At 42.6% G+C, this 24675-nt stretch overlaps 2 protein-coding genes across 2 annotated transcripts; both read left to right on the top strand.

The window, feature by feature from the left end:
* The first annotated feature begins 7077 nt into the window (after nt 1-7077).
* LOC129860085 (uncharacterized) lies at nt 7078-24251 on the top strand. Its single transcript, XM_055930415.1, is given in 5 exon segments — nt 7078-7278; nt 7659-10702; nt 10704-10719; nt 16255-16874; nt 21053-24251. Coding segments are annotated over 4 exon segments (6516 nt in total). The 5' UTR covers nt 7078-7278; nt 7659-7798; the 3' UTR covers nt 24029-24251.
* LOC129859694 (zinc finger BED domain-containing protein 4-like) lies at nt 15791-18155 on the top strand. The gene has a single exon (XM_055929766.1). The coding sequence runs from the start codon at nt 16050-16052 to the stop codon at nt 16878-16880; it is 831 nt and encodes a 276-aa protein (XP_055785741.1). The 5' UTR covers nt 15791-16049; the 3' UTR covers nt 16881-18155.
* Nucleotides 24252-24675: the final 424 nt, after the last annotated feature.

Genomic DNA, 24675 nt, shown 5'->3' with positions numbered 1-24675 from the left:
GCTCTTTTCTGGATTTTGATAATTAGTGGGTATCGGCCTAATTCTGCTCTGCATGCATTATTTGGTGTTCTACGTTGTACACGGAGGATATTTTTGCAGAATTCTGCATGCAGAGTCTCAATTTGGTGTTTGTCCCATTTTGTGAAATCTTGGTTGGTGAGCGGACCCCAGACCTCACAACCATAAAGGGCAATGGGCTCTATGACTGATTCAAGTATTTTTAGCCAGATCCTAATTGGTATGTTGAAATTTATGTTCCTTTTGATGGCATAGAATGACCTTCTTGCCTTGTCTCTCAGATCGTTCACAGCTCTGTGGAAGCTACCTGTGGTGCTGATGTTTAGGCCGAGGTATGTATAGTTTTTTGTGTGCTCTAGGGCAACGGTGTCTAGATGGAATTTGTGGTCCTGGCGACTGGACTCTCTCTCTCTCTCTCTCTCTCTCTCTCTCTCTCTCTCTCTCTCTCTCTCAATTCAATTCAATTCAATTCAATTTGCTTTATTGTCATGACGTAACAATGTACATATTGCCAAAGCTTATTTACAATATAAAAATGAGAATCAAAATGGTCAACGGGACAACAGTAACAACAATAACTAAGTGTCAAAATAACCATACATTCAACAATAACAATAAACATACAGTAGAGTACATGTGCAGGTTGATTGGTCTGTCAGACACTGTCCCTCAACTTATGGCAGGCAGCAATGTAGTGCGCTGCCAACCCACAGCTCTCTGCGTCCTCCCCCAACAGGACGGGTAGCCTATCCTCATCAGAGAGGTCTTTGAAACCTTGAATAAGAGTTTCAAATTTGGGGAAATGACACTCTCTAATTGTTTTATATTTTTGACATTTTGTCAGGAAATGCAGCTCCGTCTCAAGTTCTGCTGTTGTGCAGTGGTTGCACAGCCTTTCCTCTACAGGGAGCCAGGTTTTCCTGTGTCTACCCTTCTCAATGGCAAGGCTGTGCTCACTGAGCCTGTACTTTGTCAAGGTTTTTCTAAGGTTTTGATCAGTAACCATAGTCAAATAGTTAGCCATGGTGTACTGTCGATTTAGGGCCAGAAAGCACTGCATTTTGCTCTGTGCTTGTGCTTGTGTTTCCCAATAAGCAATGTAGTTTTGTTTTGACTGTGTTGTAATTTGGTTTATTCTGATTGATTGGATGTTCTGGTCCTGAGGCTTCAGTGTGTTAGTAGAACAGGTTTGTGAACTCAGCCCCAGGACCAGCTGGATGAGGGGACTCTTTTCTTTGCTCAGCTCTTGGTATTGCAGGGCTTGGTAGTGATATGAGAGGGGGTCACTGTATTTTAGATGTTTCCAAAACTTAATTGCTCTTTTTTTGAGTTTTTATTATTAGTGGATATTTGCCTAATTCTGCCCTGCATGCATTGTTTGTAGTTTTCCTCTGGACATGTAGGAGAATCTTACAGAACTCTGCATGCAGGGTTTCAATGGGATGTTTGTCCCATTTGATGAAATCTTGTTTTGCAAGTGGACCCCACACCTCGCTGCCATAAAGTGCAATTGGTTCAATGACATATTCAATTAGTTTTAGCCAGATTTTAATAGGTATTTCAATTTGAATTTGCTTTTTAATTGCGTAGAATGCCCTGCGTGCTTTCTCTCTGTTCATTCACTGCCTCATTAAGGTGTCCAGTTGAGCTTATTTTTAAACCTAAGTAATTGTAGTGTGTGCAGTACTCTATATATTTTGTACCAATTGAGAACTTTGGTCTAATTCCCTGAGATCTGGATCTTCTCTGGAAAATCATTAATTTAGTCTTTTTGGGGTTTACTGCCAGGGCCCAGGTCTGGCAGTACTGCTCTAGCAGATCCAGGCTCTGCTGTAGGCCATGTGCTGTGGGTGACAACAGGCATAGGTCATCTGCGAAGAGTAGGCATTTAACCTCTGAATTATGGAGACTAACACCAGGGGCTGAGGATTTATCTAGAATAGTGGCCAATTCGTTGATGTAAATATTGAAGAGTGCAGGGCTCAGATTACAACCCTGACGAAGGCCCCGCCCCTGGTTAAAGAATTCTGTTCTTTTCTTGCCAATTTTAATGCTGCACGTATTGCCAGTATACATTGATTTAATTATGTCATATGTTTTACCCCCTACACCACTTTCAATAACTTTGTAGAACAGTCCTGTGTGCCAAATAGAATCAAATGCTTTTTGGAAGTCGTTAAAGCAAGCGTATATTTTGGTATTATTTTGGTGGACATGTTTACCTATCAGGGTGTGTAGGGTGTAAATATGATCGGTCGTGCGATGTTTTGGTATAAATCCAATTTGGCTTTTACTCAAGACATTGTGCTTATTAAGGAAGTTTAGAACTCTTACATTTATAATACTACAGAAAACCTTCCCCAGGTTACTGTTCACACAAATGCCTCTGTAATTGTTAGGGTCAAATTTGTCTCCGTTTTTAAAGATTGGGGTTATGAGTCCTTGATTCCAGATGTCAGGGAAATAACCTACACTCAGGATCAAATTAAACAGTTTTAATATGGCCAATTGAAATTTTGCACTAGTGAGTTTGAGCATCTCATTTAGGATGCCATCAGGTCCGCATGCCTTTTTAAATTTGAGAGCCTGAAGTTTCTTATAGAGCTCCTGGTCAGTAATTGGGGAGTCCAGTGGATTTTGGTTGTCCTTTATAGCTTTTTCTAATCCATTCAACTTCTCATGAATTTGGCGTTGTTCTGCGTTTGTGTCAATTTGAACGGTGTTGTAGAGTGTTTTAAAATGGGTTGTCCATATGTCACCATTTTGTATCGCTAATTCCTCTTGTTTAGATTTCTTGAATTTTTTCCAATTTTGCCAGAAGTTGTTTGTGTTTATGGACTCCTCAATTAGCATCAGCTGCTTTCTGTTGTACTGGGCTTTTTTGGTTCTGAGTGTACGTTTATAGAGTTTTAAAGTCTCACAGTAATGAAGGCGTAATTCACCATTATTTGGGTCTCTGTGCTTTTGGTTGGATAGTGTTCTAATTTTTTTTCTTATAATTTTACAATCTGCATCAAACCAGTTGTCATCTGTGATCTTTTTTGTTTTGTTTTTTATCAATTTCAATTGTGCTTCTTTTGCCGTTTGCCTGAATATATAGTTGATGTTTTGTACTGCTAGATTGATGCCTTCTTTACTGTGAGTGAATGTGGTATCCAGAAAGTTATCTAAGAGTGTTTGGATATTTTGGTTCCAGGTTGCTTTCTGGTATTCTTCTGTGCTGTTTTGGGCCCATCTGTATGAATTTCTGATGTTGTACAGCTTACTGGGCTGTGAATGTGTGGTTGTTTCCATGTCTGTTCTTTTGAGGAACAATGTAATTTGGCTGTGATCAGACAGAGGTGTTAGTGGCTTGACAGTGAATGAGCTGAGAGAGAAAGGGTCAATGTCTGTGATCATATAGTCTACTGTACTGTGGCCAAGAGGTGAGCAGTAGGTGAATCTCCCCAAAGAGTCCCCCCGTAACCTACCATTGACAAAGTACAGACCCAGGCTTCTACAGAGCTGCAAAAGATCCCTTCCGTTTTTGTTGACGGTGCTGTCACTGTTGTTTCTATGGGGGAGATTAAGGCAGTTAGAAACAGTATGGCCTGTAATAAAGCTGTCCCCTCGTGTGCTCGTTAGATCAGGTAGTGTTCCTGTGCGCGCATTTGTGTCCCCACAGATGAGCACATTTCCCTGGGCCTGGAAATGGCACGTCTCTTCCTCAAGGGTAGGGAAGATCTCCTCTGAGTAATATGGGGATTCTGAGGGGGGGATATAAATTGCGCAAAGGAACACATCTTTTTCTGTCAGTACAAGTTCTTTTTTCAGTTTTAACCAAATGTGATATTTGCCAATTTTGAGGGGGTCAATTAGATGTTGTAGTTCGGATTTGTACCAAATGATCAGTCCTCCAGAGTCTCTGCCTCTATTGACAGAGCTGTGTTTCTGTGACGGTACAATTACCTCTCTGTAACCTGTGGGACAGTGAGTGACAATGTCAGCCTTACACCATGTCTCCTGCAGAATGATGACATCAACATCTTTAAGGTTTTTGTTGAACTCCAGTGCTAAACTCTTCAGTCCAAAGGTTGATGAGTTTAGGCCCTGAATGTTCCACATGCTAACTGATAGCGATTTCATGTTACAAAAGAAAGAATAGCAGTCAGAAATACTGTGACTACTAACTATTAAGTTGTTAACTATTAAGTTGTTAAGAGCGAGATAAACAGGATAACAGCTAACATTCTTTCTGTTATATATATAAACATTCCTATTCATTGAACAAGTACATTTGAGTACAATAGGTGTGTGTGTGTGTGTGTGTGTGTGTGTGTGTGTGTGTGTGTGTGTGTGTGTGTGTGTGTGTGTGTGTTTAGTGCAGTTTAGTGCAGATGTATTGGAGGAGCTGTTTAATCTCACTTAATCCTACAAGGTTCTCCTGTCCTCTGACGACCTCTGCGTAGCTGCGCTGGTCCTGCTGTTGGGCCCTGTGGAGTGGAGGGGGACCAGGTCTGGGCCGTGGGGCTTCCTCTCTGGTCTGGTAGGGGTGGTGGTCTGATGCGGGGTAGTAGGCTGGGCCCGGTCCGGTCTGGCTAAGCCGATGGAAGTGGTGATGGTCTGGTGGTGGGTGGGGCCTGTGGGGTGCGCTGGGTCTGGTGTGGCGTTGAAGGGGCCTGGGGCTCCTTGTTGGTGCAGTGGTCTGGTAGGGGTCTCTGGGTGGTCCTCTGTCCAATACGGCATGAGGTGTTTGTCTACCAAGTGCCACGTCCTTTAGAGACTTGGTAAACATCCCTAATGTCTGTTTCCTCAGATGGGAGTGGTCGTGCAGATGCTCTGGGGTGATTGTTGGGTGGTGAGCAACGTGTACGTTCGGGAGTAGGCCACACCCTCTGGTGATGTCAGCGTTGACTTTCTGAATGGTATGGGGATGAAAGTCTTTGCGGGGCAGCAGAGTGGAGATGGTGATGTGGGAGTTGGGGAACCGCTCAGAGGCCCTCTCTGCTATTCTGTTGACCAGGCTGCCTACTCTCTCCTGCTCCTCTCGCAGGTTGTTGGTGCCGGTGTGAATAATAATGTGGCCTGGTGTGCCAAAGTCAGGCTGGGACAGGATGTGGAGTGCATCCTGTGTTTTTGGGCAACATATTTTGCGCACCTTGTGTTGTGGGAAGAGTTTATCTTCTTGGAGGAATTTCCCATTTGAGTCAATGAGGATGGCCACCTCAGCGGGTTTTACCAGATTATTGCGTTTACGGTCTGGGGCTGGAGTACACAGGGCCTGTGTACATGGAGGGGCGTGTGGGGGTGTGTCAGGGGGGGCCAGAGAGCTTCTCTCTGTAGTAGGTGTTTCCATGTGAGCCTTCTTGTTGACTGGGGGTGTGGGTAAAGTGTTGTCGGTATGGGGGGGGGTTGTGGGTAAAGGTGGGTCAGTGGGGGTGTTAGGGGTGGTGGGGTTGTTAGGGGTGGTGGGGGGCTGCAGCTTCTCTCTAGGAGTCTCTACAGTCTGCTCTCTGTGCTGCAGCACCCTCTTGATGCCAGACAACTCCTTTGCCATCTCCTCCTTTACCTGCACCAGCTCTCTCCTCATGGTGGCCTTTACCTCCTCAAGAGCTGTGGTAAGGCTCTCTCTCAGCTCCTGGACAGAGTTCTTCAGCTGGGTCCTGCACTGGTTGATCTGGTCCTGTAGAAGCTCTGTGTCTGGGCTGGTGGTGGTGTAGCTGAGGGGCTGCTCCTTCAGCTCAGTAACCCATACCTCTATCACAGCCAGCCTGTCTCTCAACAGGCTGATGGTGGTGTGGTCTTGGCTCTGGTGGTTGTAGGCAGGCAGGGGGGAGGATGGTCCTGCTGTTGGGGTGCCTGAGGTGAGGGGAGAGGTCGGGGTGCTGTCCTTTTCTTTGTTGCTTTCCGCTATCTTCGTTAGGGTGGGGAAGTCCTGCACAACAGAGCTGAGTGCAGCCTCACTGCCCTGGACCATGACAGTGCCGTTCTGATACATATTTACCGTCAGAAACCTGTTTTCCTGGTCCTTATCGCTGTCCTCAAAAATGTGGATTTGCCTTCCCTTGCAGATGCCTTTCTTCGTGGTATAGCTGAAATGCCTGGTTACAGCTGCATGCCAGGCAGTAGTGTGGTCTGTGTAAAATAACAGGTTTGTAACAGTCCTGTTTTGTGAGCAGTCGGCAAACAAAGTTTCTGGGTTCTCCCTCAGAATTCTGTGTTTAAAATTGATTCTTCCTTTCTCTGATTTGATTTCTGCTGGGTATTCAAAAAAAAGCGGGGAAAGTCTCTCAGTTTCTGTCGCTGCTAACGCTGCTAGCGCTGCCTCAGTGGCCATGTTGCTATGGTTACCACCAGTAAACAGTTAGAGCAAGACGTTAAGCTAACTGACCGATTTGAATTTGGCTAGCTACCACGATAAAGATTGGTCTTTTAACTCACTCTCTCTCAATCTTTTCCTCCTGTGTTGATCTTCAGTTGTACAATTTGATTACCTATACATTTTTGCTAATTGAATCGTGTCAATCTCGCTCTTAACAACCAAAAAGTTATAACAAGTCAGGAGCTGTTCCTCTGCATGACTTCTCTCTCTCTCTCTCTCTCTCTCTCTCTCTCTCTCTAGTCTAATTTTGGGATGTTTGCTCAATAACTTTCTTCTCACTTCCTCCTCACTTATGGTAAATCATCTGTTCCCCCCCCAAATAATGAGAATGACACATTTTCTCTCTCTCTCTCTCTCTCTCTCTCTCTCTCTCTCTCTCTCTCTCTCTCTCTCTCTCTCTCTCTCTCTCTCTCTCTCTCTCTAGTCTAATTTTGGGATGTTTGCTCAATAACTTTCTTCTCACTTCCTCCTCACTTATGGTAAATCATCTGTTCCCCCCCCAAATAATGAGAATGACACATTTTCTCTCTCTCTCTCTCTCTCTCTCGCTCTCTCTCTCTCTCTCTCTCTCTCTCTCTCTCTCTCTCTCTCTCTCTCTCTCTCTCTCTCTCTCTCTCTCTCTCTCTCTCTCTCTCTCTCTCTCTCTCTCTCTCTCTCTCATCTGTCCCTTTAACTTAATCAACGCGGTGTGTCTAGTCTACCCAGTCACTTTGTGTTGTATCTGTGCTTACAAGTCAAAAAGTTATCCAAGTCTAAGACTATTTTATTAACAAAGGGTTTTAATATAGTGAAGTAAAACGGCAGGGAAGCGCTCTTTGGAGCTTGGTGGTAGAACCGGGACTCAGGTGATCACAGTCCTATGCTGCACTATCGTTCACTATGACTGTCCTCTGACAATTGTGAGTAAAAATAATTACCACGTATTTTGGCTATGTTTTTCATTGTCTATCTCCTAAAAAATATGATACAATATGTTTTGTGATTTCTCTTATTCAGACAATGTTTTACCCTTATCTACTCATTTTTAATTTGATAGTGGTCTTCTCCTTTTTTCCTCTCTAATATAGTTTGTCTTTATCAGTAAAGCAAACTTTTGTGAGCTATGTTGATATATTGGACTACCTATCATTATTCATCTGTCAGTTATTTTGAGGACCACAATACCAACAGCTGTCAATGTTATTGCAATTTAATTAGATTGTCTAATTATGTAATATTTCCAGCCCACCAAAATCATGTAACAGTTAGTCACTATATTTTTCTTTGTTATTTACTCTAGAACTGAAGAAGACGTCAATCCACTGGGCACATACGTCAATTCAACGTCTATTCCACGTTGGTTCAACGTCATTTCATTGAAATTAGGTGGAAATAACGTTGATTCAACCAGTGTGTGCCCAGTGGGAAGCCTCTAACACGATGACACTCAAGATAACCATACCAGGAAAACAAAGTGGGTCTACATTCTCTCAGCTGAGACTCTTTCTTTGTTTCCTGATGTATTGCTGGGTTCTTGCTGATCCAGCATGTGGGTACTTCCTGAAAAACTGCACAATCCGGGGTAATCTCAGTGACACCTCTAACATGAAAGTACTCTGTTATAACAGAAATCTTGAAGTCATACCTATAGCTATTCCGCGGAAAGTAAGCAATTTAGACTTGGCCATGAATAACATTTCCAAGATCGAAAAGTTGGATTTTAAAGGCCTATCAAACCTCAAAATTCTAAACATGTCCAGAAACCAGATCTCTCAAGTGGACGATGGGGCTCTTGGACACCTAGAGGCTCTTCAGGAACTGGGTTTGGCTCATAACAGACTCACAACCCTGTCAGACCATTTGTTTCAGGGCCTGGCCAACCTCTCCCTGCTACATCTGGACAACAACCTCATTGCAACCATCAGCTCCTCATCCTTTCAACTTCTCTCCAGTTTGAAGACAGTGAATTTAACCAAGAACAACCTTTATAATATGAAGGAAGTTCAGCCAATCGTACAATTACCACACTTACATGAGTTGTACATTGGGAGCAACAGATTCACCTCTTTCCAGTCACAGGAAATATCAAATACGTCTATAGAGCTGAGGCTGTTGGATTTATCCCGGAATCCATTGGGAATCTTCAGGATCACGGCAGATGTTCTTCCTTACCTTGAGGTGTTAGACATCGCCTACTGTGGCCAACTTGGACACATGGAATGGGATGTGCTGGACAGGTCTTTTCTGAGAAACGTCAATCGTCTCAACTTGAGCGGCATTGAGATGTCTTTCGAGAGGATGGGTATGGTGCTGCAGACTGTCAACTCCTCATTAGTCCATCTGAGATTGCATGACCTCGTCAACAGCTCAAGGCTCAAGATCAAGGCTCTCACTGATATTGCCTGCCGTATACCTACACTCAGTGTGCTCCGGCTGGAATATAACAACATAGGTAATCTCTCTGAGGAATTTCTGCAGTCATGTAAACACCTGACAGAAGTGGACATATCAGATACTGGTCTTACTCAGCTGTCTGACTTTTCATTCAGATCAATAGAGCAATTAAGTGCTTTGAAACTGGGCCACAATAGGCTTTCTTTCGTGCCAAAGGCCACAAAAAATCTACCGACACTGAAGATCCTGGATCTCAGCTTCAATATCATCAATAAACTAGGCTGCTCAGATTTCTCCAATCTTACAGAACTCACACAACTCATTATTTTCCACAATCAAATCCCCAACCTTCCGGGATGTGTTTTCCAGGATTTGAAAGAATTAAGGATCCTTAAAATGGGATCAAACAAAATCCTGACCTTGAATGATGCCTTCATGAATGCTTTGCACAAACTTGAGGCTTTGAATTTGGCAGGCAATAAACTGAGCTCTATCAGAAAAGGAGAGTTTAAAAGCTTAACATCACTCAAGACTTTACTTTTATTTGACAATCAGATTGCCAGCATGGAAGATGGAGCCTTTGAGGGATTGGTCAACCTTACAGAACTTAAACTGGGCTCAAATAAGATCACTCAAATAGGCATACGAAATACTGTGCTCATGGGACTCCCACTCTTAAAAAGTCTTGATATATCCTGTAATTACATCACATATGTAAATGATGATAAACTAAACCCTCCACCCTTCTCTCATCTGACATCTCTGGAGAACCTCAGGATATTTAGTCAGCGTCACAAGGGACTGTCTCATCTACCGATCAACTTCCTTGAAGGACTGAAATCTTTATTGTCATTCCAGGCAGGGAGTCTTAATATTAAGGAGCTGTACCCAGACACATTCATTTACACACCCCGGTTGTGGTTCCTTGATATCAGTAAGAATGAGTTCACAGCCCTCACTCCAAAGCTGTTTCACCCAATCCCAAGGCTCAACAGCCTGTACCTAACCAAAGCCCGAATTCAGTCCTTAGATTTCCTCATAGGAGCAAACCTCAGTAGAGTCACTTTATTGCAGGTGAGCAAGAACGACATAACAGTAGTCAATGAGACAGTGTTGCGTTCTCTCCCTGCCTTGACATACCTGGACATGCAAGATAATGCTTTCACCTGTGGCTGCAGCGATGCTTGGTTTGTCCAGTGGATAGAGAGCGACAACCAAACACAAGTTGTTGGTGCAGGAGAATTTACTTGCAACTATCCTGCCGATCTAAAGGACACCAAGCTGTTGGATGTTGAGCTTCAGTTCTGTATAGTACGCTTAGGACTTTACTACTACATCTCTACCACTTGTCTGGTCCTCCTCACCCTGATAGCATCCTTTGCCTACCACTTCCTGAAATGGCAGGTAATTTACGGCTATTACCTCTTCCTGGCTTTCCTCTATGACACCAAGCAAAGGAATAAGCACACGCCTCATGGCTGTCAGTACGATGCCTTCATCTCCTACAACGCCCACGATGAGCCCTGGGTCCTGAGGGAGCTTCTGCCAGAGCTGGAGGGAGAGCAGGGCTGGAAGCTGTGTCTCCACCACCGGGACTTCCAGCCAGGCAAACCAATCATAGACAACATTATGGACGGCATCTACGGAAGCCGCAAGACCATCTGTGTGATCAGCCGCCGCTACCTGGAGAGTGAGTGGTGCTCCCGGGAGATCCAGGTGGCCAGCTTCCGGCTCTTTGATGAGCAGAAGGACGTCCTGATTCTGGTGTTCCTGGAGGAGATCCCTACCCACCAGCTGTCACCCTACCACCGGATGAGGAAGCTAGTGAAGAGACGCACATACCTGAGCTGGCCCAGAGCTGGGGAGCAACCCGGGGTCTTCTGGCAGCAACTACGGCTGGCTTTAGAGACCAAGGACGGCCCTGCTGAGGAAAATCCCATCCTCTCTGGTGTGCAGGCTCTGTGATAGTGAAGCCTTGATTTGAAACAACCATCACACTCTGAACCTTTTCTGTATATTTCCATGAGAATATTGAAGATGCACTCTCAAACTTTTGTATTATTTCAGCCAGTTGTTTTGAAAGTGGCGCTCACGAGACAGAAATGGTCCCCGTTTTTTGTGTATTACATCATCTAAAGTTTTTTTAAACTAATTTGTATGATATGTTACAAATCTAATTCGTACTATATAGTATGTTATGATTTTGCTGTGCCCTGCATCCTGGAGTGCATCTTTAAGAAATCGTTAATAGTACTGACGCACCAATGCGTCAATGTAAGTAACATAATAAAAAAATCCTGGTCTCAGAGCATTTCGTATTATTCTGTACATTTATCTAAAAGACCACATTTAGTATGATATGTTATGTTTCGTATGCTGTGTATTAATGTAAAACGTACAATATGTTACAAATTTGCAAAACATAATATACGTTATGAAATCTAGCTAAGTGGCTAGGTGGTTACCGTTAGCTAGGCTAGGGGTTAAGGTTAAGTTTAGGAGTTAGTTTAGAGGGTTACGGTAAGGGTTATGGGAGGGTTAGCTAACATTCTAAGTAGTTACAAAGTAGCTAAAAGGTAGTAAGTAGTTGAAAAGTTGCTAACTAGCTAAAATGCTAAAGTTGTCCATGATGAGATTTGAACTTTCAACCTTCGGGTTGCTAGACATTTGTGTTATACAACCACCCATCTGTCTTATGTAATCATGTGAAACGTAACATACCATATTAGATGTAGTGTCTCGGATTTAAGTACAGAATAATACGAAACGCTCTAAGATCAGGTTTGCAAGCTGTTATGTCGGCCTTGTGCATCTGCAGTGGAAGGTGACCGAGCTACAATAGTGTTTGTCATACCATGAGATATCCTGAAAATCTTCTCACGAAAACGTCCGTAGAGTCCGAACGGTTTGGCATACAAACTATTATGACCCCTCTATGGAAAGACACTCGGACTCATCTGAAGGTAAACCAGTACCGGTTCCACTCTATGGAAAGGGGAGACTTTCCCTAATACGATGGTGTTCTCCGTTTTACTCTACGATCCCCACAAGTGTCATGGGACTCGTCTGAAGGTAACGAATGGAAGTAAGGAGGTAGTTACCAATGGAAGTAAGGAGGTAGTTTTTGCCAACAAAAATAAGGGGTTAAATATGTGTCCAAAAAAACAGAAACATTTCCTGAGCTTTCTTAGATCTTCTACATATATGACAGACACTTCAAAACCTTATTCATTATGATTTATTTTTGGATTGTCTTTTTTGTCATTTATGAGTATGTTATTCAATGCGTTTCTATGAGCTATAGTAGTAAAGTGCAAATTCAATATTTTATCAAATAATTTTTTTATATATTTTTGGGATACTTAAAGGGGTCATAAAATTCCAAATCTAATACCCAAATGATCTATGTTATAACCTTTTAAAACAATTCCTTATGTTAGCTTAGTTAAGAAATGCTTATATTTGTAATATGTGCTTAAATGTGTAATGGGAAATTGAATAAGTGATAATTTTTTTTCTCATTGTCATAGATTTTCTTGATTTGTATACTTGATCTCATAAATGAATTCAATATAATCAAACTATTTCAGTTTATATGCATATTTTAATTATATTATGTCATACAAAATTTTCAGCATAAAATATGATAATAAAGTACACTATATATGCAAAGTATGTGGACACCCCTTCAAATGAGTGGATTCTGCTATTTCAGCCACACCCGTGACTGACAGGTGTATAAAATTGAGCACACGGCCATGCAATCTCCACAGACAAAGACTGGCAGTAGAATGGCCTTGCTGAAGAGCTCAGTGACTTTCAACGTGGCACCGTCATAGGATGCCACCTTTCCAACAAGGAAGTTTGACAAATTTATGCCCTGCTAGAGCTGCCCCGGTCAACTGCAAGTGCTGTTATTGTGAAGATGACATGTATAGGAGCAACAAAGGCTCAGCTGCGAAATGATAGGCCGCTCAAGCTCACAAAACGGAACCGGTGAGTGCTGAAGCACGTAGCGCGTTAAAATGGTCTGTCCTTGGTTGCAATATTCACTACTAAGTTCCAAACTCCCTCTGGAAGCAACATCAGCACAATAACTGTTCGTCAGAAGCTTCATGAAATGGGTTTCCATGGCTGAGCAGCCGCACACAAGCCTGAGATCACCATGCGCAATGCCAAGTGTTGACTGGAGGGGTGTAAAGCTTGCCGCCATTGGACTCCGGAGCAGTGGAAACGCGTTCTCTGGAGTGATAAATTAAGCATCACCATCTGGCAGTGTAACAGACGAATCTGGGTTTGGCGGATGTCAGGAGAATGCTACCTGCCCAAATGAATGGTCCGGGGCTGTTTGTCATGCTTTTGGCTAAGCCCCTTAGTTCTAGTGAAGGGAAACCTTAATGCTACAGCATACAATGACATTCTAGACGAGGCTGTACTTCCAACTATATGGTAAAAGTTTGGGCAAGGCCCTGTCCTGTTTCAGCATGACAATGCCCTCATGCACAAAGCGAGGTCCATACAGAAATAGTTTGTTGAGATTGGTGTGGAAGAACTTGACCTGCCTGCTCAGAGCCCTGACCTCAACCCCATCGAACTCCTTTGGGAGGAATTGGAACGCCGACTGCGAGCCAGGCCTAATCGCCCAACATCAGTGCCCGACCTCACTAATGATCGTGACTGAATGGAAGCAAGTCCCCGCAGCAATGTTCCAACATCTAGTGGAAAGTCTTCCCAGAAGAATGGAGGCTGTTATAGCAGCAAACGGGGCACCAACTCCATATTAATGCCCATGATTTTGGAATGAGATGTTCTACAAGCAGGCGTCCACATATTTTTGGTCATGTAGTGTAGAGGTCGATTAATTAGGGCCGATTTCAATCGATCTTCACATATTCACTAGTTAACAACACATAGTTGATATTACTAGGTTAACTAGGTTGTCCTGCGTTGCATATAATCAATGCGGTGCCTGTTATTATCGAATCACAGCCTACTTCGCCAAACAGGTGATGATTTAACAAAAGCACAATCGTTGCACGAATGTACCTAACCATAAACATCAATGCCTTTCTTAAAATCAATACACAGACGTATATTTTTTAAACCTGCATATTTAGTTCAAATAAATTCATGTTTGTAGGCAATATTAACTAAGGAAATTGTGTCACTTCTCTTGCTTTCATTGCACGCAGAGTCAGGGTATATGCAACAGTTTGGGCCGCCTGGCTCGTTGCAAACTAATTTACCAGATTTTTACATAATTATGACATAACATTGAAGGTTGTGTAATATAACAGCAATATTTAGTTAAAATACGGAACGGTTCCGTATTTCACTGAAAGAAGAAACGTTTTGTTTTCAAAATGATTGTTTCCGGATTTGACCATATTAATGACCTAAGGCTCGTATTTCTGTGTGTTTATTATATTATAATTAAGTCTATGATTTGATATTTGATAGAGTAGTCTGACTGAGCGGTGGTAGGCAGCAGCAGGCTCGTAAGCATTCATTCAAACAGCACTTTCCTGCGTTTGCCAGCAGCTCTTCGCAATGCTTGAAGCACAACGCTGTTTATGACTTCAAGCCTATCAACTCCCGAGATTAGGCTGGCAATACTATAGTGCCTATTAGAACATCCAATGGTCAAAGGTCTATGAAATACAAATGGTATAGAGAGAAATAGTCGACGCGTCATAATTCCTATAATAACTTGCGGCTGAACTTGAAAGGGGTTCCTTCCTTATTTTACCATTCATGTTTTCCATAGAGAATGTGTCACGCTTCTACTAAAGTTGAACCCAGAAGCAGACCAGGACAAGGAGAGTAAGACGAAGGTGAGTATTTATTTACAAGTTTGAATGTAGTGATAGAAAAATCCAAGTGACGGAGCGGGCAGCGGAGGTGAGTTGATGGGATTGAATAGGCAGATCCAATGAAGTAACTGAAGTCACCGACGACCAGGTAGGGATGAGATGAGTGTTCCGGGTGAATGACTGTAGACAGAAAAAACAGAGGTGAGTTCAAGGCAAGCAAGACGTACAAAACAAACTCTATCAAACTGGAGGCTGATACACTGGCACAACATACTGTTCATGGCTAACGATCCGGCAGGGAATGGATGTCAGGTCAGTGCTTATGAAGTGGAGGGGTGATGATCAGGACCAGGTGTGCAGATAGCAGATTGGAAACAGGTGCGGTAAATCAGAGATCTCCCAACCAGCTACGTCGCCCGGCAACCAGACAGGGTGCGTTCCAGGACACCGGAAAAAACACTCCAGGACAGAACACAGGCAAAAACAGACTCAGGAAGCCGGATTCGTGACAGAATGTCTTGATCTACTTCAAATAAGGTCTGTGTTTCGTGCAGGCTTAAACCGCCTCGGCGTTTTGATACTTGTGTAAAACTCACTAGGATAAGGTAACGTTTGTCAAAATATTTTCATAAATCCACTCTACAATTTTTTTAAATCTCCGCTTATATTTAGCCAATATTGATCAGAGTTACTTTGTCCTATGGGTATCTACACAGTTATACAATTGGCAAGGTGGTGTAAGCCTACACGAAACCCAGACTTTATTTGAAGTCAATCTAAAAATATCCTATTTTCAGATTTTGCTGGAAGGTGTCATGGGGATTATGACTCACACTTTGGTAGTCAATTCGTACCATGGCCATTATTATAATAGGATCTCCTGCATATAGAAATGACCGTTTTTGTTTTCAACATTCATCACAGGTAACTTAAACTCTATTTTCAGTATTTGTGTCTCCTAAGCACTCTTCAGTATCCTTGACATTTCAGAGAGCTGTGTGTGTGTGTGTGTGTGTACAATTATATATATTTTACAGATGGCAGAGAAAAGCAGAGCACCAGTGTGGGACTATTACATTGAATTGGCACCAGGGAAAGCAAGGTGTCTTATTTGTGATAAAGATGTAAGCACGGGGTCAGCAACGGCTAAATCAAAAAATACCACTAACCTGTGGAATCACCTTAAGAACACCCATCCAAAAGCCCACAAGGAAGCAATCATGAAAAAAGCAAACGCAAATTCTTTACAAGGAAAAAGTGATACAGACAGTTCACAGACATCGCAGGCTACAATCATACAACTTTTTAATAAACAAGCAAAATGGCAGGACAAAGACCCAAGGGCCAAGAAGATGGATGAAGCAATTATTGAGATGATTGCCACTGACAACCGGCCATTCACAGTGGTGTCTGACGTTGGTTTTCAGAGGCTGATGACTCTTGATGAACCCAGGATCAAAGATGAAACATTATTTTGATCAGAAATGCTTGATAAAACACATGAAAGAGTTGTGATGAAAGTGAAGAATCTGGTGGCACCAGTGAACACTCCACACATGGCATTCACAACTGACTCCTGGTCAGGCACTACAGAGTCCCTAATGAGCCTTACTGGACGTTTCATTGACAATATCTGGACAAGAAAGCAGGTTGTGCTGAATGTCAAGACTATGATTGGATCACACACAGGAAACTACGTCAGAGAGATGTTTTTGACCATGTTGGAATACTGGGAAATCTACACAGAACGTGTAGTGCTGGTCCTCAGGGACAGTGGGGCAAACATGGTGAAAGGTATGAGACTGGCGGAGCTTCCAGACTTCAGCTGCAGTGCACACACCCTACAGCTTGCAATCAATGATGGCCTATCCAGTCAGAGAGCTGTGCTAGACATTCTTGCCATGTTGAAGAGCTGTGCAACTCACTTTGACCACTCTGTACTGGCCAAACAGAGGCTGAGGGCCATTCAGGAAGAGCGTGGCCTTCTCAAACACAGCATCATCCAAGCAGTTCAAACTCGCTGGAACTCAACACTACACATGTTGCAGAGGATGTTTGAACAGAGGCGTGAACTGAAAGTGTATGCAGGTGAATACGGACACATCAGCAGTTTGTCTGCTGCACAGTGGGACATTGTCTCTAACCTAATTGAGACTCTGACACCTATGGAGGAGGTGACACTTGAGATGAGCCACTCCGACTCTACAGCCGCATGCATCATCCCCAGTGTGTCGGTGCTGAAGCTGATGCTGCAGCAGGAGGGTTCTTCTACTCAAGGCATCAAAACTTTACGGAGACCATGTTGGACAGTCTGACAAGGAGCTTCTCCAAGGCTGAGGAGACGAAGTGCCTGGTGCTGGCAACCGTCCTGGATCTACATTACAAGAGCTATGCCTTCACCTCAGGGACAGCACTAGACAAAGCAAAATAGTGGTTGAAGGAGGAGTTTGACCTACGAAGGAAACCAAATCCCAGAGCCACAGCAGATGGGACGAGTGAAGAGGCGGACCCAGATCCAGGTGCAAAAGGCAAAGAGTCCGGGTTGATCAGCCACCCAGTCTGGTGGACAGCCTAGAATCCTTGGAAGCCAAGAGGGCAGGGCTGAAGTCCAGTGCAGTTTTGAAATTGAGTTGGAGCGTTACCTCACAGAGCCTGTCATTGACAGAAAGAGTGGCTCGCCTTTGGAGTGGTGGAAGCAGACTTCAATCACTCACTCCAATGGCAAAGAAGTTTCTCTGTCCCCCACCTTCTTCGGTCCCAAGCGAGAGGGTGTTCAGTGAGGTGGGAATCATTTATGATAAGCGGAGGAGCTGACTGACAGGGGACCATACAGACAAGCTCTGCTTTCTGCACTACAACCTAAAACTTCTTAACTGGGAATATTGAAGACCCGTGAAAGCTGATGGCTCCTTTTAACATATGTTCTGAGCAAGGAACATTAACATGAGCTTTTTTACATGGCACATATTGCACTTTTACTTTCTTGTTCAAAACTGTATTTTTGCATTATTTTAACCAAATTGAACATGTTTCTGTAACGGAATTCCTCCTCCTCTTCATCCGAAAAGGAGGAGTAGTGATTCGACCAAAATGCAGCAGGTTGTGAATACATAATGATTTATTAAAGCAAACGACGAAACACGAAAACAAACACTTGGAAGGATTACAAAATAACAAAACAACGTAGACTGACCTGAACGTAAGAACTTACATGTAACACGAAGAACGCACGAACAGGGAAAACAGACTACACAAAAACCGAACGAACAATCATACCGAAACAGTCCCGTGTGGCGTAACATACACAGACACAGAAGACAACCACCCACAACAAACAATGTGAAACAACCTACCTTAATATGACTCTCAATCAGAGGAAACGCCAAACACCTGCCTCTAATTGAGAGCCATACCAGGCAACCCATTAACCCAACATAGAAAACACATAACATAGACTACCCACCCAAAACTCACGCCCTGACCAATTAAACACATACCAAACAACAGAAAACAGGTCAGGAACGTGACAGTTTCATTATTTATTTGAGACTAAATTGATTTTATTTATGTATTATTTTAAGTTAAAATAAATGTTCATTGTTCATTCAGTACTGTTGTAATTGTCATTGTTATGAATATACAGTATATCACAAAAGTGAGTACACCCCTCACATTTTTGTAAATATTTGAGTATATCTTTTCATATAGTGAGTGAGTAGTGAGTGTACAGCTTGTTTAACAGTGTAAATTTGCTGTCCCCTCAAAATAACTGGGACAGGTTCCACATTTTCACTTAGGGGTGTACTCACTTTTGTTGCCAGCGGTTTAGACATTAATGGCTGTGTGTTGAGTTATTTTGAGGAGACAGCACATTTACACTGTTATACAAGCTGTACACCCACTACTTTACATTGTAGCAAAGTGTCATTTCTTCAGTGTTGTCACATGAAAAGATATATTCAAATATTTACAAAAATGTGAGGGGTGTACTCACTTCTGTGATATAGTGTATATATACACGACTGTGTGTATGTATATATATATATACACTGCTCAAAAAAATAAAGGGAACACTTAAACAACACAATGTAACTCCAAGTCAATCACACTTCTGTGAAATCAAACTGTCCACTTAGGAAGCAACACTGATTGACAATACATTTCACATGCTGTTGTGCAAATGGAATAGACAAAAGGTGGAAATTATAGGCAATTAGCAAGACACCCCCCAAAACAGGAGTGATTCTGCAGGTGGTGACCACAGACCACTTCTCAGTTCCTATGCTTCCTGGCTGATGTTTTGGTCACTTTTGAATGCTGGCGGTGTTCTCACTCTAGTGGTAGCATGAGACGGAGTCTACAACCCACACAAGTGGCTCAGGTAGTGCAGTTCATCCACGATGGCACATCAATGCGAACTGTGGCAAAAAGGTTTGCTGTGTCTGTCAGCATAGTGTCCAGAGCATGCAGGCGCTACCAGGAGACAGGCCAGTACATCAGGAGACGTGGAGGAGGCCGTAGGAGGGCAACAACCCAGCAGCAGGACCGGTACCTCCGCCTTAGTGCAAGGAGGTGCACTGCCAGAGCCCTGCAAAATGACCTCCAGCAGGCCACCCTTCACCATAAAGTTTCACCGTCATACAATTATTACAAACAAAGCATGTGTGTTTAGTGAGTCCGCCAGATCAGAGGCAGTATGGATAACCAGGGATTTATTGGTTTATACGTGCGTGAATTGGACCATTTTCCTGTCCTGCTTAGCATTCAAAATTTAACAAATACTTTTGGGTGTCAAGGAAAATGTATGGAGTAAAAAGTACAATATTTTCTTAAGAAATGTAGTGAAGTAAAAGTAAATGTAGTCAAATATATAAATAGTAAAGTAAAGTACAGATACCCCAAAAATCTACTTAAGTAGTACTTTAAAGTATTTTTAAGTACTTTACACCACTGCACACAAATAACTCTCCCTCACTCAATAATCGTCCAAGGCAATGCAATGAATTCAAACATGAGAGTTACACATTATGGACCAATTTCTAATACTTATAATGTTCAGCTCTGTGAAGCTTTTTTTGTTTAAGTTTCATCAGTTGGTTTTGTTAGGCTATATTTGCTGTGAGCCTAAATGGCCAGCCTCTTGAAAAAGTTACTAATTCCATGTTGCATTCCCTGCCATCCTGAGCCTTCTTTACTAACACATAACTTTGTATATTGCGTTATCTAGTGGACATAAACTGTTATTACACCAAGGATCCAAAGAAGTGTCTCTTCTAAAAGACTGGTTTTAGACATTTCCTTGACCAAGCAATACGTCATAACTTGATGTTTCAGAGATTTACTTGTTTGGGTGAGCAGCAATCAAAGCATTTTGTATTTCATCAACAGCGGGTGATTAGTAAGTGCTAGTACCAGTTAGAATTTTGGATCAGAATGTGCTTCAGATCTTAGTTCTCAGAAATGATTTCTTAATTCTAAGTTTACTTTATTATTGGGGTCAGCAACAGCATTTTCTTCTGACGTCCAATTTTGTGATGTTTGCTCAATAACTTTCTTCTCACTTCCTCCTCACTTATGGTAAATCATCTGTTCCCCTCCAAATAATGAGAATGACACATTTCCTCTCTCTCTCACTGCATTGAACATGGCAGTGTGTGGGTCTTTTTAAACCAGGGTATTTTCAGTGGGTGTGACCACTCTATTTCGGGTTTTCTCTCTCTCTCTCTCTCTCTCTCTCTCTCTCTCTCTCTCTCTCTCTCTCTCTCTCTCTCTCTCTCTCTCATCTGTCCCTTTAACTTAATCAACGCGGTGTGTCTAGTCTACCCAGTCACTTTGTGCTGTATCTGTGCTTACAAGTCAAAAAGTTATCCAAGTCTAAGACTATTATATTAACAACGGGTTTTAATATAGTGAAGTAAAACGGCAGGGAAGCGCTATTTGGAGCTTGGTGGTAGAACCGGGACTCAGGTGATCACAGTCCTATGCTGCACTATCGTTCACTATGACTGTCCTCTGACAATTGTGAGTAAAAATAATTACCACGTATTTTGGCTATGTTTTTCATTGTCTATCTCCTAAAAAATATGATACAATATGTTTTGTGATTTCTCTTATTCAGACAATGTTTTACCCTTATCTACTCATTTTTAATTTGATAGTGGTCTTCTCCTTTTTTCCTCTCTAATATAGTTTGTCTTTATCAGTAAAGCAAACTTTTGTGAGCTATGTTGATATATTGGACTACCTATCATTAATCATCTGTCAGTTATTTTGAGGACCACAATACCAACAGCTGTCAATGTTATTGCAATTTAATTAGATTGTCTAATTATGTAATATTTCCAGTCCACCAAAATCATGTAACAGTTAGTCACTATATTTTTCTTTGTTATTTACTCTAGAACTGAAGAAGACGTCAATCCACTGGGCACATACTTCAATTCAACGTCTATTCCACGTTGGTTCAACGTCATTTCATTGAAATTAGGTGGAAATAACGTTGATTCAACTAGTGTGTTGTGCCCAGTGGGAAGCCTCTAACACGATGACACTCAAGATAACCATGCCAGGAAAACAAAGTGGGTCTACATTCTCTCAGCTGAGACTCTTTCTTTGTTTCCTGATGTATTGCTGGGGTCTAGCTGATCCAGCATGTGGGTACTTCCTGAAAAACTGCACAATCCGGGGTAATCTCAGTGACCCCTCTGACATGAAAGTACTCTGTTATAACAGGAATCTTGAAGTCATACCTATAGCTATTCCGCGGAAAGTAAGCAATTTAGACTTGGCCATGAATAACATTTCCAAGATCGAAAAGTTGGATTTTAAAGGCCTATCAAACCTAAAATTTCTAAACATGTCCAGAAACCAGATCTCTCAAGTGGACGATGGGGCTCTTGGACACCTAGAGGCTCTTCAGGAACTGGGTTTGGCTCATAACAGACTCACAACCCTGTCAGACCATTTATTTCAGGGCCTGGCCAACCTCTCCCTGCTACATCTGGACAACAACCTCATTGCAACCATCAGCTCCTCATCCTTTCAGCTTCTCTCCAGTTTGAAGACAGTGAATTTAACCATTAACAACCTTGAGAATATGAAGGAAGTTCAGCCCATCGTACAATTGCCACACTTACATGAGTTGTACATTGGGAGCAACAGATTCACCTCTTTCCAGTCACAGGAAATATCAAATACGTCTATAGAGCTGAGGCTGTTGGATTTATCCCGGAATCCATTGGGAATCTTCAGGATCACGGCAGATGTTCTTCCTTACCTTGAGGTGTTAGACATCGCCTACTGTGGCCAACTTGGACACATGGAATGGGATGTGCTGGACAGGTCTTTTCTGAGCAACATCAATCGTCTCAACTTGAGCGGCATTGAGATGTCTTTCGAGAGGATGGGTATGGTACTGCAGACTGTCAACTCCTCATTAGTCCACCTGAGATTGCATGACCTCGTCAACGGCTCAAGGCTCAAGATCATTGCTCTCACTGATATTGCCTGCCGTATACCTACACTCAGTGTGCTCCGGCTGGAAAAAAACAACATAGGTAATCTCTCTGAGGAATTTCTGCAGTCATGTAAACACCTGACAGAAGTGGACATATCAAATACTGGTCTTACTCAGCTGTCTGACTTTTCATTCAGATCAATAGAGCAATTAAGTGCTTTGAAACTGGGCCACAATAGGCTTTCTTTCGTGCCAAAGGCCACAAAAAATCTACCGACACTGAAGATCCTGGATCTCAGCTTCAATATCATCAATAAACTAGGCTGCTCAGATTTCTCCAATCTTACAGAACTCACACAACTCATTATTTTCCACAATCAAATCCCCAACCTTCCGGGATGTGTTTTCCTGGATTTGAAAGAATTAAGGATCCTTAAAATGGGATCAAACAAAATCCTGACCTTGAATGATGCCTTCATGAATGCTTTGCACAAACTTGAGATGATGGATTTGGCAGGCAATAAACTGAGCTCTATCAGAAAAGGAGAGTTTAAAAGCTTAACATCACTCAAGACTTTACTTTTATTTGACAATCAGATTTCCAGCATGGAAGATGGAGCCTTTGAGGGATTGGTCAACCTTACAGAACTTAAACTGGGCTCAAATAAGATCACTCAAATAGGCATACGAAATACTGTGCTCACGGGACTCCCACTCTTAAAAAGTCTTGATATATCCTGTAATTACATCACATATGTAAATGATGATAAACTAAACCCTCCACCCTTCTCTCATCTGACATCTCTGGAGAACCTCAGGATATTTAGTCAGCGTCACAAGGGACTGTCTCATCTACCGATCAACTTCCTTGAAGGACTGAAATCTTTATTGTCATTCCAGGCAGGGAGTCTTAATATTAAGGAGCTGTACCCAGACACATTCATTTACACACCCCGGTTGTGGTTCCTTGATATCAGTAAGAATGAGTTCACAGCCCTCACTCCAAAGCTGTTTCACCCAATCCCAAGGCTCAACAGCCTGTACCTGTCCAAAGCCCGAATTCAGTCCTTAGATTTCCTCATAGGAGCAAACCTCAGTAGAGTCACTTTATTGCAGGTGAGCAAGAACGACATAACAGTAGTCAATGAGACAGTGTTGCGTTCTCTCCCTGCCTTGACATACCTGGACATGCAAGATAATGCTTTCACCTGTGGCTGCAGCGATGCTTGGTTTGTCCAGTGGATAGAGAGCGACAACCAAACACAAGTTGTTGGTGCAGGAGAATTTACTTGCAACTATCCTGCCGATCTAAAGGACACCAAGCTGTTGGATGTTGAGCTTCAGTTCTGTATAGTACGCTTAGGACTTTACTACTACATCTCTACCACTTGTCTGGTCCTCCTCACCCTGATAGCATCCTTTGCCTACCACTTCCTGAAATGGCAGGTAATTTACGGCTATTACCTCTTCCTGGCTTTCCTCTATGACACCAAGCAAAGGAATAAGCACACGCCTCATGGCTGTCAGTACGATGCCTTCATCTCCTACAACGCCCACGATGAGCCCTGGGTCCTGAGGGAGCTTCTGCCAGAGCTGGAGGGAGAGCAGGGCTGGAAGCTGTGTCTCCACCACCGGGACTTCCAGCCAGGCAAACCAATCATAGACAACATTATGGACGGCATCTACGGAAGCCGCAAGACCATCTGTGTGATCAGCCGCCGCTACCTGGAGAGTGAGTGGTGCTCCCGGGAGATCCAGGTGGCCAGCTTCCGGCTCTTTGATGAGCAGAAGGACGTCCTGATTCTGGTGTTCCTGGAGGAGATCCCTTCCCACCAGCTGTCACCCTACCACCGGATGAGGAAGCTAGTGAAGAGACGCACCTACTTGAGTTGGCCCAGAGCTGGGGAGCACACTGGGGTCTTCTGGCAGCAACTACGGCTGGCTTTAGAGACCAAGGACGGCCCTGCTGAGGAAAATCCCATCCTCTCTGGGGTGCAGGCTCTGTGACTGTGACACCTTGTTTTGAAACAACCGTCACACTCTGAACCTTTTCTTTACATCTGCATGAGAATATCATTAAGAAATGCTTACACATAATTACCAGTTCATGATCACATTTACCTGTAAGACTTTTTTTTGCTTGTCATACTGTAGAATTACTTATCTGTATGTATTACTTGATTTTTCCTGTATCTTAATTATCTAATGAATGAATGCAATATAATCATACTATTTCAGTTTCTTTGTATCTTTTTTTATTTAACTCATCTCTGTCATATAAAAATGTTAAACAATAATGTGATAAAGTATGATTTGAACCTTAAAAAACATTGTTTGGGTGACTTGTGAGTTGTGGTGTCAAGTTAAAGTAACTGCCCCGTGTTTCCAGATTCCTATGAAATATGACATACAATAAATTCCAATATGAGATAAATAGTTTTCCTTCCACATTTTTTAAAATGAGGTATGTTTATATGCAGATTGTCTGTGTTAGTTACCCCAACACAACAGAATGGTTTTGGCATATACCAATCATTACAAATATTAATGTGAGTAGAGGAAATAGCAAGCATTTTTGAAAGGGTCTGTTTGAGATTCAAATTTAAGGTGGGATTTCTGAAGGTTTTTTTTTCCTCAAATGTATGCTTTGGCCA

The sequence above is a fragment of the Salvelinus fontinalis genome, chromosome 7, assembly GCF_029448725.1.
Source record: "Salvelinus fontinalis isolate EN_2023a chromosome 7, ASM2944872v1, whole genome shotgun sequence".
NCBI lineage: Eukaryota > Metazoa > Chordata > Actinopteri > Salmoniformes > Salmonidae > Salvelinus > Salvelinus fontinalis.
Note: the sequence above shows the minus strand (reverse complement) of the source record. Positions and strands in the feature narration are given on the sequence as shown.